General features: G+C 39.6%; 1 protein-coding gene across 1 annotated transcript in view; it reads right to left on the bottom strand.

Annotated features, from left to right (window-relative positions):
- TPD52L1 (tumor protein D52-like 1) overlaps positions 1 to 12,913 on the bottom strand; it is a 36,392-nt gene extending 23,479 nt beyond the window's left edge. Inside the window, 3 exon segments of the mRNA XM_009870856.1 lie at positions 5,193 to 5,341; positions 12,213 to 12,328; positions 12,877 to 12,913. Of these exon segments, the coding sequence (XP_009869158.1) occupies positions 5,193 to 5,341; positions 12,213 to 12,328; positions 12,877 to 12,913 (302 nt within the window).
- Between the last annotated feature and the right edge of the window lie 788 nt (positions 12,914 to 13,701).

Genomic DNA, 13,701 nt, shown 5'->3' with positions numbered 1-13,701 from the left:
ACAAAAGAGCTTCTGAGAACTAATAAGCTGGAGTGAGGCTATTGGTGGGTAATTTTACAGATACAACTTCCTAGAAAGTCAGTAGTACTGAAATTTCTCCCGAGAGGACTATAATGTCCAGAGAAGTATAGAAAAGGATTCCATTAAAAGCTGAGGAACAGACAAAGCTGAGCATGGTTACAACATACATGTTTACAAAGGCCAAGGTAACTCGTGGATTTATGTCCTTAGTGCTTCATGCGAGGGGCTGGTGAAGAGGATAAATTAACCCTTGCCACCTTCTCCATATATAATGCAATGCAATTCCGTAAATGCATTAAGGAATACTACTACTTGTGACCTTGACTGTCTGAAAAAAAAAAGGGGCATCAGGAGCCTCAGTAAGTTCAACAAAGGCAAATGCATAGTCCTGCAGTCTGGGATTAGTGACCCCATGCACCAGCAGAGGCAGAGGATCAAGCAGCTGGAAAGCAGCCTTACAGAAAAAGACCTGGGGTCCTGGTAGACAACAAGTTGAACATGAGTCAGCAGTGTGTCCTCACAGCACGGGGGGCTAACAGTACCTTGAGAGACTACAGCTTGAGGGGGGTAACCCATCCCCTCTACTCAGCCCTGGTTATGGCCACACCTGGAGTGCTGGGTCCTGTTCTGTGCTCCCCAGTACAAGGCAGATGTGGATGTACTGGAGCAAGTCCAGCGAAGAGCCATAAAGAGGTCTAAGGGACTGGAGCACCTTTCATACGAGGAAAGGATGAGAAAGCTGGGACTGGCCAGCCTAGAGAAGGGAAGACTCACAGGAACATCTCATCAGTGTGTGTAAACAACCTGATGAAAGGAATTAGAGAAGACAGAGGCAAATTCTTCTCAGTGGTATCTAGTGAAAGTGTAAAAGGCAATGGGCACAAATCAAATACAAGAAATATTCAAAAAAAAAAAAGAAAAAAGGTTTTTCACAGTAAGGGTAATTGAACAGGTAATGAGGGTAATGGAACAGGTTGCCCAGAGAGGCTATAGAGTCTCCAATCTCGGAGACATTCAAAACCTGATGGGACATAGTCCCGAGAACCACGCTTTAGCTGACCCTGCTCTGAAAGGTGAAGTTGAACTAAGGAGACTCCTGACATCACTGCCAACCTTATCTGTTCTGTGATTCTGTATAAAACTAGGTCAATCTTTAGAGAAGCTATCTTCTTACCTTAATGAACTATGCAGTGAAAATCTGAAATACAGGAAGGCCAGAGAGAGCCATGGGAACTTTCCTGAAGCACCACCAGTCAAGTAGCTTTAACTAAGTAAACGTATTGCATCCAGGTTACATAAAACCTTTTGTTTGTAGCAAAATGTTAATTAAAAAAGCTCAGTTATGGTCTTTGTAAATATCCCTGTAAAGACATTTTAATGATTTCTTAATATAAAATAAATAATCTCAAAATCCGCCAACATTACCCTGTTTCTGGCATCTAAATAAGAATGAATTACCTATGTTTAAAATATAAATTAAAAAAACTATTGCTAGAAGCTATCTGAATATCCACCCACCTCTACTTACAGGAAACCTGATTTTAGAAAGGTGTGTGGGGGAAGTCATTCCAGTTGAATGCTTTATCCAAGCAGGCAAATTAAACTTGAGGCAATAATTTTGCTCTCTAGTTACCAATATCCTCTATAGTAGAACTCATCGCCTTATAGATTATACAAAAAAATCAGTGCACTGAAGAATAGCACAGGAAATGTACAAGGAACTTGAAAGATGCATTATGATTCTGGTCATCATCATAAGTGAAAGACTTCCAAGTGTATTTCATACAATGCTGAAAAATGCAAACAATATTACAGGCTTTCTTTAGAGAAAAACAAAGCTAAAGATTAAAAAAAAAGCTGATTTGATACAAAAAATATCTGCACATTACTGTTGCAAATGTAATGTGTTACTAAAGATAGTTAGAACTGCTTTTGCATGCCTTAAAGCATGACATGATGACAAGGAGACAGACTTTGTACGGAACCGTATGTTGAGCCTGACACAACCTTCAATCTGTGGAGGACATTGCCCATTGATCTCCAGCTCTAGCTCTCCTCAGTATAAGAAGTATTACTTTTTTTTTCTTTTTTAATCATAGCAATCCTTTAATGACAATTTCTAACATTACATGTTAAGCATGCTCAGGCTAACTCCTAGACTACCTGTGGCCAGCCATTTAAAATGTAAATGCTTAAAAGTAGTTAGAATCTCAAAGTTAAATATAGTCATCTCAAGTGGCATCCAGCCAGTGAGTTGGGTCATGAGTCTTAACTAGTTTTCAGTCACACTTTACAGAACTTTTTCTGAGAGAAGTCCACCCTTCTGACTCTAAGACCACTTTACCCTCAAGAATCCACCCCCACATGGAGAGCTTAAAAAGATTAACAACAATAAGAGGACAAAATTCTAGTACTTCATTTTTCTTTTTGGCTCTAAAAAATTCCCTGTTAAAGTAAAGTGGTTTTAACTTCCAGGAAAGCACAGAAGCTACAAAACCCAGTAAGAATGAGTGAAAGTAACATTTGCCTCCTTGAAAATAGGTCTTTTCAAAATTTAAAATTACTGATTGTGGATTTAGAAGCCTGAAGTACAGCCATGCAAATATTTTGAACTTTTATTTTTTAAAACAGGCTCTTCATCCTTACTAAATGAGAGAATCTTGGTGAGTAACGCTATGCTATTGCTATTTTGGTGCATCAACAATGAATCACCTCTATTACTCAAAACATCCATTCTGAAGAATGCCAGATTACGGTGATTTGTACTGGCATCACTGTACTGGCATGAGTGTCAGCCAGAAAAGAACAGCAGAGACCATGGACATCTGGATTTTCAAGGGCACAAACGGACTCCTGCTGCTCAACTCCACGTTACTACTTGTGCCCACTCATCACCTAATAGTTTGTTGGTTTTGAAACTCAAACACCAATAAAGTCTCCTAAAGCCTCTCTGTCCTTGTGGAAAATGAAAAGTTGTCTTGGAATTTACTATCAAATCTTAAGTAAAAATTAAAGATTTTGTTTCAAAATATTGTTAGTGTATCCTAGTAACTCTAGCTCAGGTGTCTCGTGCCCCTTCTCTCTTCTAAAGCTCAGTGTCACTGGACTATCCTCTCTTAGCACATGCCAGACATCCTCACCAAGCCAGCATGGGCATCCATGTTAATGACATGTCATGAGAAACACAACCTAGCTGAGAAAGTCTCCAAAAGTAAGAGATAGGAGACACTCAAACTACATTTCTTATTAGGGGGCTTACACCTTACTTGACTTCTCATTAAAACACAAAGGATTATTATTTTAATGTAAAAAATGTACATTTTTACACATTTTTTTCCAAGTCTCTGACAGGGCCTTAAGCGCACCAAGACGCACTACTAACTGTTACTCCCTGCTGCCATGGGTTTGGCTGCCGGCTCAAGGCCAGCTTTGACACTGCACCACTGTGTAACCTTGGGTAAGACTGTGGGAACAGTGCTGTGTTAGAAGAAACCTGTGTTGCGAGAAACCTTGCTAGACACATCTCCTCACTTGAGAGCTACAGCAAAGCTTAAAGTGTTCTTAAGCCCTTAGTCCTTGCCTGAGTCCCATGACTGGTGTGCCTGTACCTGGCCACGTACCTCACTGATCTCCGCCAACAGATTTGACCTTGGACTTGGCTCGTGACTGCAGACTAGCCCAGAGATCTGAACTCTTGGCTTGACCCTGTTTACTGTCACTGGACCTGCTCTGCTTTTTTGTCCAGGTACTGTGGGACTGCTCCTTCGTGGGTGATGCTGCTGCCCTGCCTGCCTTGCTGTCAACTCCCAGTTCAGCTCTGTTGTGGAGCAGCTCACTCCTCCCTAAGTGTCAAATTCAGTTGTCAAATGAAAAGAAAAAGAAGGAAAAAAACATCAAGTAACTTTTCAGACAGCACTTGATGAAAGGTGGGTGGTTCAGCCCAAAAAGTTTAAAGGAACATGGTATATTCATATGCGTAAGTATAAAGATCGGTACGGAGCTGAGGCCAATCCCTCAGTTATTTTCATGGCCTTCCTAGAGCTTTGGAACTCATAGTTTTATTTGCTCTCTCTCTCAGTGATGCTTCATCAGAGACACAGAGCAAAAAGTGTTTGAAGCTTACACATAACACTTTCTATCCTGGGTTTCAGCGTTTTTTTTGTGGCAGATGCAAGATAAGTCTTATCACTATATCCATACATCTATTTTCAACTCCTTCCTTATATGAGACAAAAGGCTTGCATGGGTAATTCTTGGCAGCAAGATACAGCCCAAATAACATCCCTCCCCTGCTTCCTCATCCAAGAACTTGGTGTATGTTTAAAATCCACCCTCCTGGAAAGCAGCAACTGACTTTGACTACAGAATTCTACAGTATAATTAGTCTGGTTCAAAAAAAACCACCAAAACAAGTTAGATCCATTTCAACAACAGCAGTAGAGTAACAGTTCTTCATATTTCTTCATTACCTTTCACTCTGGGAACTCAAAGCTGCTTACTTATTCCTCGAGGTGAGTTTCCCTAAATTCTTGTGAACTAGTTACACACACTGCACAGGGGTAAACAAAGGCTGTGAGAGGCTTCAGGGACTTGTCTAGAGAACATACTTCTAGAAAATAACAAATAACTTGACATATGCAGGACTTAGGATAAACTCCAAAATTTTTCTTCTGTTGCTTTTGGAGAAGCAAAAGCAGGAACTAAAGAGCCTCAAACATCAACTGATACTGCTAGTATTCTTTATAATTCAGATGATGGTACTATTTTTTTAAACAGTTTCTAATGTTTTGGTAATTTCTTTAATTTTTTTTTTACATTGTCTTTCTTGGAAATTGAAAAATACAATACATTGAGGTTAAAAAAGATTCTTTCTCTCCTCCTGTAAGAAAGTGTCATGGGACAGGAAGATAACCTTCTCAGGACCACAATAGCTTTAACTGCTGCAATTTTGCAAGAGTGAGGTGGAACACAGCAGCAAAGCACATTGCTGCTGCGCAATGGGGTTTTTTTTTCAGGTCTCCTTGCTCTGAAAAGCGTGACATATTTTTCTCTGCCGCCTACTTCTCCTGGCAGGTATTTCAGTTCTTATTTCATGCCAGGCCTCATCAAGACAATAACCCCAACATGCTACACAACACATAAGGGTGAATTTGTGCAAGGTCTGTACTCACGCAGAAGTTGTCTGCATATCATGCCAGCTTTTGCTAAAGTTCTGCTTCAGTTCGTTCATCAGACTTATGCCAAGCTTCTGTTTAATTTCAACCAGGTGCTTTTCTTTGGCTGCTAGCACTTGCCGCAAAGTTGAAATTTCATCCTCTAGCTGAGAGAAACAAAGGGGGAGGAGAAAGGAGAAAGGCGTTATCCTGTTCCCACGGAACAATAAAACGCTTACAATGTTAAGAGATTAAATGAGTCTCGCGTAAACTTGCATTTTTTGAAGATGACTAAAGAGTCAAGTGCTTGTAGAGATCACAAAGACACGTCCAGAACAGAGATGACAACACGTTAATGTCTCAAACTGTGCTACCTGTGTGCAATGTCACATGCATGTATCTGATAAGAGACAGAATTCTCCAGTGAGGAACTATTGAGCATGTGACCAAGACCTGCCTTAGGACATTAGGAGTCTCTAGCATCAGTTTTTCATTCACTAGTAAAATGGGAATGGGCAAAGCAGGAGAAGACTGGATAATTCAGGCAAATATCTTGCTTTGAATGCATAGGCTTTCAACCTCACATTTGCAGCTTTTCATCTTCCACTCTTGAAAAATATTGATGCAAATTCTTAGGAGCAGGTTAAAAAAACCCAAATCGCACGATAGCATACGACTTGAGAGTATCATAAAAAGTTATGTCTTTGTCACTTTAGTTTCATCTATATATTTTAGGCCCTACATATTTCAAAATAGTAACATAAAAATATGTAGTGGATGGACTTTTAACATGAGCAAACAGGTCCTACCCAAAGCACACAAGCATTCAGAAGACACAGCATATTAGTCTTTTTGGAGCTCCTAGTCATTAACCAAATTGTGCAAATTCAAGCTGTAAAGACAACACTCAGCCCAAACAGAGGGACGGAATTCTCCCTGTAGTGGATATGATTTGAAATATTTAAATCAACCCAGTGTTTTAGCAAGGCAAGGACCAGAACAGAGAGGAGGGACCGTTGAATCAAGGCTGCCACTGGCTTAGGACCCTCCCCCTTGGGCAGCACTCCTGTCAGCCCAGGTTCACATCCTTCGTCAGGAAGCCTCCCAAGCCAATTAATTATACAAGCAGAACTCAGAGGTACTGAAGCTAACAAGGGTAAGTGACACCAGAGCAGCTGCCTTTCACTTCAGGTTTAGAAATTCCCTTACCAACTGTGTTCCTTCCTCCATATGTTAATAGAGTAACATATGGTAATATGGCTGTTAACCATATGCCAAGTTCCCTGGAACCACAGTCTCCCTGTGATTTAACTCCATGGGCTGCAGGCAGTGAGGCAAGCACCAGATGAATTGGTTGCTGACCCCCAGGGCTATATTTAGGATGTCAGTACCAGCATTATTTTTATTTTACACACTCAGGTGTTCTGTTTCCCTGTAAAACTGGCTGTAAGCTCACCGTTCTTGGAAAGGTCTCACCCGTGAATTCCTCAGCTATCAGTTGCTCTTTTGTCACTACCTGCCATTTAAATTACTGAAGTAGCTCAGAAATTAAGCAGCACGACTACAAACACAAAGCAAAATCACGACCTCAGTGAAGCAGGTATCAGTATTCACCAATGCCTGTGATGCCAACATGTGACAGTCCAAAATCGCTTTATTCCTTCACGTGTCCTTTATGTTCCACTATATTCCTAAATGAAATGCTGCCAAGAGGCAGCATGAGTTTCTATTCCAAGAGGATAACTGGTTAAATGCTCACAGAAAGAAGAAATCACAGATGCCAGCATTCCTCAGACAGCAGTTCCGAGCTCCCTTCAGTTGCTTCCCACCCACAGCAAACCCCTCAGAGCACGAGCCTGCCTGAGTAACGCTGCTGAAGAACTTAACTTCAACTAATACCAGTATGCTTACATGTACTTATTAGTGCTTTCCATATGGGCTAGCACTAGACTGATCATTAGGTACCTGGATATATAAACATTTGAGGGCTTCTACTAGAATTACTTTCCATCTGCTCTGTTAAATAGACACCTAGAGGTGTAAAGCCCTAAGCAAGCACGAACCATGTGCTCAGTGGCTTTAAATATGAACAATATTTTGACTGTATTAAAAATAATAAATTATTTTTCTTTAGAGATCACTTCTGAATTGACAAAATCTTTCTCAAGTCCCATCATTTAAAAATAATGGCAGATTCAGGTATCAGTGGCTGAAAACTGTGAAGCAGGCAGAAAGAATTAGGGACTTACAGTAGGATCTTGAAAAGCATTTAAGCAGGTTACATACCTACCTCACATGGAAGTCAGGCATCACCTGCTTAGGCATTTTTGAAAAGTCCGCTCTTATAAATGCAGGCTCTATTACAAAGCTAGGGCTTAAGCCAACAAAAATACAAGCCTCTAGTCCTCATGTTTTTCTTCTTTCTAAGTGCAACACAGTTACACAAACATAGGTGTACCATAAAGGGGGAAAAGTTTCCTTCTCCCTTTTTGTGAGCTTAGGAATCAGAATTAACAGCTGTTTTTTCCTTCCTCTGTTATCTATGGGACATGCAAAAACAAGGAGAGGAGCTGCCCACCTAAGGTTTTACAATTGTCATGATTAGCTGACAGGAGTAGCGTGTAAATCACACAATGGTGAGACCCTAGGAAAAAATTCACATTATAGATCTCTCTGAAATCTGTGACTGAGTAGTAATACGGAAGAAGGGCAGTGAAATCTAGCATATAAACACAGAAAAGTATTTTCCCTTGTTTTGCCTTTTTTGACCATTTTAGGGCAAATTGTATGTTTTACAGGGCTGAACATCCTTTTAAGATGCTGGTGTGCCTGAACAAAACCTAACTCCGTAATTTTCTAATGCATAACTTTCCCCATTTTTTTCCAGTAGACACTCACAAAACAGCTCAGAGAAAAACAAACCAGAAAGTAGTTATTCAGTAAAATGGAGCACTTTGGATAAACTAGTATTACTAAAAAATTACATCTGTTGGTATTATCTATATTCTGAGATAGTACTATGTAAAATGTGGAGGTGGAAAGATTCAGCTATTGGTTGGAATAATACTGATGAATGGGTTGAATAGTAAATCGAGTATATATTATGCTTGCTTTAAAGATCAAGGCAGTAAGTGATTAAAATATTAAGGGTCTCCACTAGAAAGCAGAAGCCAGCACAGCTCAACGTACGCTTCTCAGTTAGACGAAGCAACCTTTTTCCTACCACTACATCACATGTGTAGTGGCCTGGCCTGGCTGTTTGCACAGCCCTTCTCATGACAGGAAGCTGGAAGCAGGCAAAAGCTATCACAAAAAAAAACAAGGGCTATTTTAAAGCCAGATCAGTTCCTAGCTCCATTGCAGAGAGGTGAAGAAGTAACTGTGTGGGTACAGCACATGGGGGAGGAACAGACAAACAACCTAATAAGGAAGAACCAGCTATAACACTGGTAGGAAGAGCAACTCTGACGGGATACTTGATAATAGAAAGGAGCTCACTTCAAGGAAGAAAATACTCTCTTCCTTCACAGAATCACAGAATGCTAGGGGTTGGAAGGGTCCTCAAAAGATCATCTAGTCCAACACCCCCTTCATTCCACTGGCTTAAAAAAAAATCCCACATCACAAAACTGCATCTTCTCTATACCATTCTTTCACATAATCCTTTTTATGTCAGAAGAAATGAAGAAAGTAATGGCAAACATATAGAAGAGCTGTCTCTCAGTGAAGCCAGTCCACAGGACGTTTAGATTTTCATTGTATTTAGTAAAGCAGTAATTGTTATTGAATTGTCACCCCTTTTCAAAAGTGCCGAGTATTACAACATGTATACTTAAATGCATAAAATATTTGTAGAGAAATGTGAGCAGCTTACTATGGTAGCCTTTTAAAGAAAGCAGTTGTAACTGCGAACAGAATAACACAGCACAAAAAATAAAAGGCACTCTGCACCGAAGCACATAGCTCAAATTTTAGACCTCCAGGCCGAGTACATGCCAATTTGTAAGTTTTTATTTGGGTGAGCAGTACCCAGAGATATCACGGACACACATAATTAAATTTAGTCCTAAGTTTGCAGAGAAAGGTACATCTTTCCTCAAACTGGGATTAAATAAGCAGTAACACACAGAGTTGAACTTAGAACCTGTACATCATCTTCAAAGCTTGTAGATCAAACCAGATAGCTGCTTTTGTGAAGGTATGGGAGGGGGAAGACAGCAAGGAGTAAATGACTGCTTTGATGAGTGTAATGGAAGGACAACTGACAGCAGTGAGTGAGATAGCTCAAAACCTCAGCCCCATCTTGACTCAAGAGTCATTGTACCATGATCTTCACAGTCAGGGAGGAAAGGAAAAAAAAAAAATAAAAAAAAAAATCTGTTCTGCTAACACGCTTCTGGCCCTATATAAAGTTTTCAGCCTACAATTTTCCGCTATTATTCCGAAGTGGCAGACTGACTGCTGTTAATTCAAATGTCTGTTAGAAGTTTCTGTAAGAGCTGCTCATTTCACTCACAGTGTAGAAACTCCAAGGCTCGATTAAGAGTCAAGGCCCTGCTGTGTTAGCCAGACTACAAATACAAGAGTAGAGTTAGACCCCGCCCTGAAAAGCTTCCAGTACAGACAGGCTACTAGCAGGGGAATAGAAAAAGAAAATATAGAAAACCTGTCGGAAAAACCAGTAGTGCTAGTTTCCCTGCTAATGTTGGGGAGTGAAGGAAAAAGAGGATGACAAAATATATACAGCAGATACACAACATAGCGATGGAAGGTATTTTTTCTGTTTAAATACATGGACAGCAGGTGCTCACAACAGCTCCCCATTATATCAACTACTAAGTGATTGCAGCATTAAGGAAGTTTTGAACCATCAAAAACAATAAGAAGAATGGTGCTTGTTCCTACAGGCTCAAATAGGTATTGCCTAACACATATGAGCATAGAAGGAAACAAAACTACCAACAGTGGAGCAGAGGGGGCTTGAAAGAGTGACAGCTTTTCAAAAGGAAACATTAGCCAATTCCCACAGAGACTTCTTTATGAAGGAGTCAAAGTCTTACACCTTTTTACAGCCTTTCCTAAGAATCATAAGTCTCATTTAAGTTTAGACTTTGTAAACTCTAAATTCAAGTTTTCCAAGCCTTTCTTAACATAATTATTGGGTTTATTTTGTTTCTAAGCATAAACTGTATGCCAGCACCTGCTGTGAGCAATTCAGATAATATTTCTGGGTCAGCCAAGATCATAATATTTGAAAGGCAATCTTGTGTGTTGGTACACGAATTAAAGCATTTCTACCACGAGCCACCGAGAACTCTCTGCTCCCACAGGAATCAGCAAGCAGGAAGGATAACCACTAACTCCTGAGATTAACTGGACCGAGAGAGTCCTACCATTCTCAGATGGCTGCAGGAAGCTCTTTTTCTCTTCCATTTTCACCTACCTCTTAAGTCCCTTTCACAGAATGAATGGCTGAGGTTGGAAGGGACCTCTGGAGGTCATTTGGTCCAACTGCCCTGCTCAAGGTAGGGCCATACTGAGCCAGTTGCCCAGGACTGTACCCAGATAGCCTTTGAATATCTCCAAGGATGGAGACTCCATAACCTCCTCTGGGCAACCTGTGTCAGTGCTCAGTCACACTCATAGTAAAAACAAGTCTCCTGATGTTTAGAGGAAATCTCCCGTGTTTCTATGTGTGACCCTCGCCTCTGGTGCTGACGAAAAGCCAATAACGAACATCCCATCCTATCTCATCACTATGCAATGAACTGACCATGTAAAGTTTCAGCTAAAGAAGTAAAGAAGTTTCAATAAAGAAGTAAAAATTAACTAGCAACTCAGAAACATAAGGCCTAATAAAACAGTAAAGTGAAAACACAATCTTTTGCTTTTTGTTTCACTAGAAAAGCCTAAACAGTGCTGAAGGTAAATGACTTGAGAGTTGTTAAGAATGTTGCTTCTTAGAGTATTTAATCTTACAACTTAATATTAATTTAAATATTTCTGTGTTATGAAAGGCAAGGATCAATCTCTGCAAAAGAACTGTCCTCTGGGTGTGGCCATTCTGCATGTAACAGCAGCAAACGCTTCACAGAGCATTATGGACCAATTATAATGGAATGCTTTTTCCCTAGCCAGTTTACGCTTTGAGGGTACATGGTCACAGTCTCAAATGTTGGGTTTCCTACTTTTCAAATGGGCTATTATTTTATTCTTGCTATGTGACGTTTTCCATTTACTGTCTTTAAAATTCATTATTTCAATTAAGACACAAACAACTCTCTCCCTTCACACAGCTATGATTTCTGTTACTTGTTTCATATTTAAAATAATTTAAAATCCTCATTTTTTCCCATTCTCTCATTTGTCAGTGTGGAATTTCACTTCTGTTTCTGCAGTATTCTGCAGCTGTAATTAAAATTGATCATCTGTCCTATTGTAGACTATCTAGACAATCTCTTTAATCTTTATAATAAAAAGACCACATGGTTCACAGCTTTCCCTCCCATTTCCTTATTATTATTATTATTTTTAAACTCCTTCTTGGTGTTATGACATCCCCTGAAGTAATTCTTCAATGAAGCAAACAACAAATGCAAACCAAAAATATAAGCCTTTCCAAACACATCAGTGCCAAAGGAAACAAGAATGTGGTGAAATTACTGCGCTCATTATAGATAGTCTCTTCTGTAGCCATCAGCAGCAGCATTTCCCCTGAGCACCACACAAATAATCTTCTCCATCAGGTGTAGCAACTACTGTAGCAAGAATATCATAGATCTAACAAGACGAACACCTTCCATTCTTTATAAAGGAAGCTTTATAAATAAAGACATATCCTGACTAAAATGGTAAGGTATATTTAACTTTCTCTCTACAATCATCAAGTAAAAGATAATTAATCTTAAAAAATATATAAAGAAATTAATTGTTTCATGTTATGTTAGCCTAGGATAATTTTACTAAAATCCTACAATTACTACCTTCCAGTTTAAGGAATTAGAAACAGTAGCACTCACAGAAATTCAAATTCATTACCTTGGCTAGCTCAATCTTTAACTCTTCTTTTTCTTCTTCAGAAATCACACTGGTGAAATCAACATCAGTGACCACATCTTCATCTGCTTCATGCAAAGATTGGGTTTCCAACAGGCCTTAAAGTAAAGAGTTAAAAGGTCAAGACAACCATTATCAATTATTTCAGGTATGATATTGACCTCCCCTAAAAACTAAGAATGACATAATATTCACCTACCAGGAGAAAGCCAAGATAAAGCAAAACGACCTCTTTCTGCTAACAGTCATTTGGATTCTGCTCCTCTTTGCTTCTGAAAAGCTATTGGAAGTACCAGTAATGTCTGTACAGAGTCAATTTAACATGTGAAAACACCACTCATTCCCAGAAAGCAATCACCTTGGACCCCACTAGTCCATGACAAAGCATTTCCTTGCTTCTAGCTTTCTAAAGCTTCTTTGCTTTTCTCCTGAGAAAAAAAAAGGGGGTGAGGAAAAGAAAAAAAGAAAGCTTTTTCTTCAAAATAAGAACGATGGTTAGTATGGATCACTGATGTGAACAGCGGCAATAGTACATTGAGCAATATAGAAAGTATATTACTGAACAAGGTTTGCTTTAAAGGTACCTCTGATTGCAGCATTTTGGAACGTTACAGATGCACACAGTTTGCAGAAGCAAGTGCCATACTTACTGTTTGAATTCTCTAAATGTTAGAGAAAAGCATACGTTGATCACTCAATCTATACCTGTGAAGGGTGAACACTTATACTGGACCTCTAGTTACTTTATTCTTCTACATGTCCAAGACCAGGATCAGTATGTATGGTAACCAAGATTAGCACAAACATAAACGTTTGTGAGGCCTGGGCCTGGGTCTACCTGGCACAAAATATTCAGAGGAAAAAATACCCTCTCAATCATTTAGTAAAACGAATGATTGCTGGGGTTGCAGCCATTAATAGCCTCTCATTCTTCTCCGTTTGCAAATAAAACAATGCAAAACATGAGATAACAGAAAACATTCTCACTCCTTTGGAACTTATTTTAAAGTTCTCGATCTGTTTCTGTTGTGGAAGAAAACTTTCCTCCAGGCTACATCTGGGACAGCACTTTTCCCTGTATTTCAGTTCTTTAGTGGGGTCGTTGACTCTTTTATCCGACTCCTGACATCTGTATAGTGCTTAATACTGAAGAGAACAATTTTCTTTCCCAGGTCCACAGAGGCCTGCATACTCTATTACACAGAGATTAGAATTTAACTGTTGAGTTTTGGCAGCAGGGAATAGAATCACAGAAGCACAGAATGTTAGGGGTTGGAAGGGACCTCAAAAGATCATCTAGCCCAATCTCCCTGCCAACAAGCAGCAAGTCTGGAGTATTCAATAACTTGAAATTGAGTACTTTATATTGTCATGCAGAAAGCAAAACCTCCTCCAGCTTTCTGTCACTTCTTTCACCAAGAGTTCCCCAGTGTACCTGGATTTTCTCTTATTTAATAGAACAAAACTTACT

This window comes from Apaloderma vittatum, unplaced genomic scaffold (genome assembly GCF_000703405.1).
Source record: "Apaloderma vittatum isolate BGI_N311 unplaced genomic scaffold, ASM70340v1 scaffold8506, whole genome shotgun sequence".
In the NCBI taxonomy this organism is placed as follows: domain Eukaryota; kingdom Metazoa; phylum Chordata; class Aves; order Trogoniformes; family Trogonidae; genus Apaloderma; species Apaloderma vittatum.
Note: the sequence above shows the minus strand (reverse complement) of the source record. Positions and strands in the feature narration are given on the sequence as shown.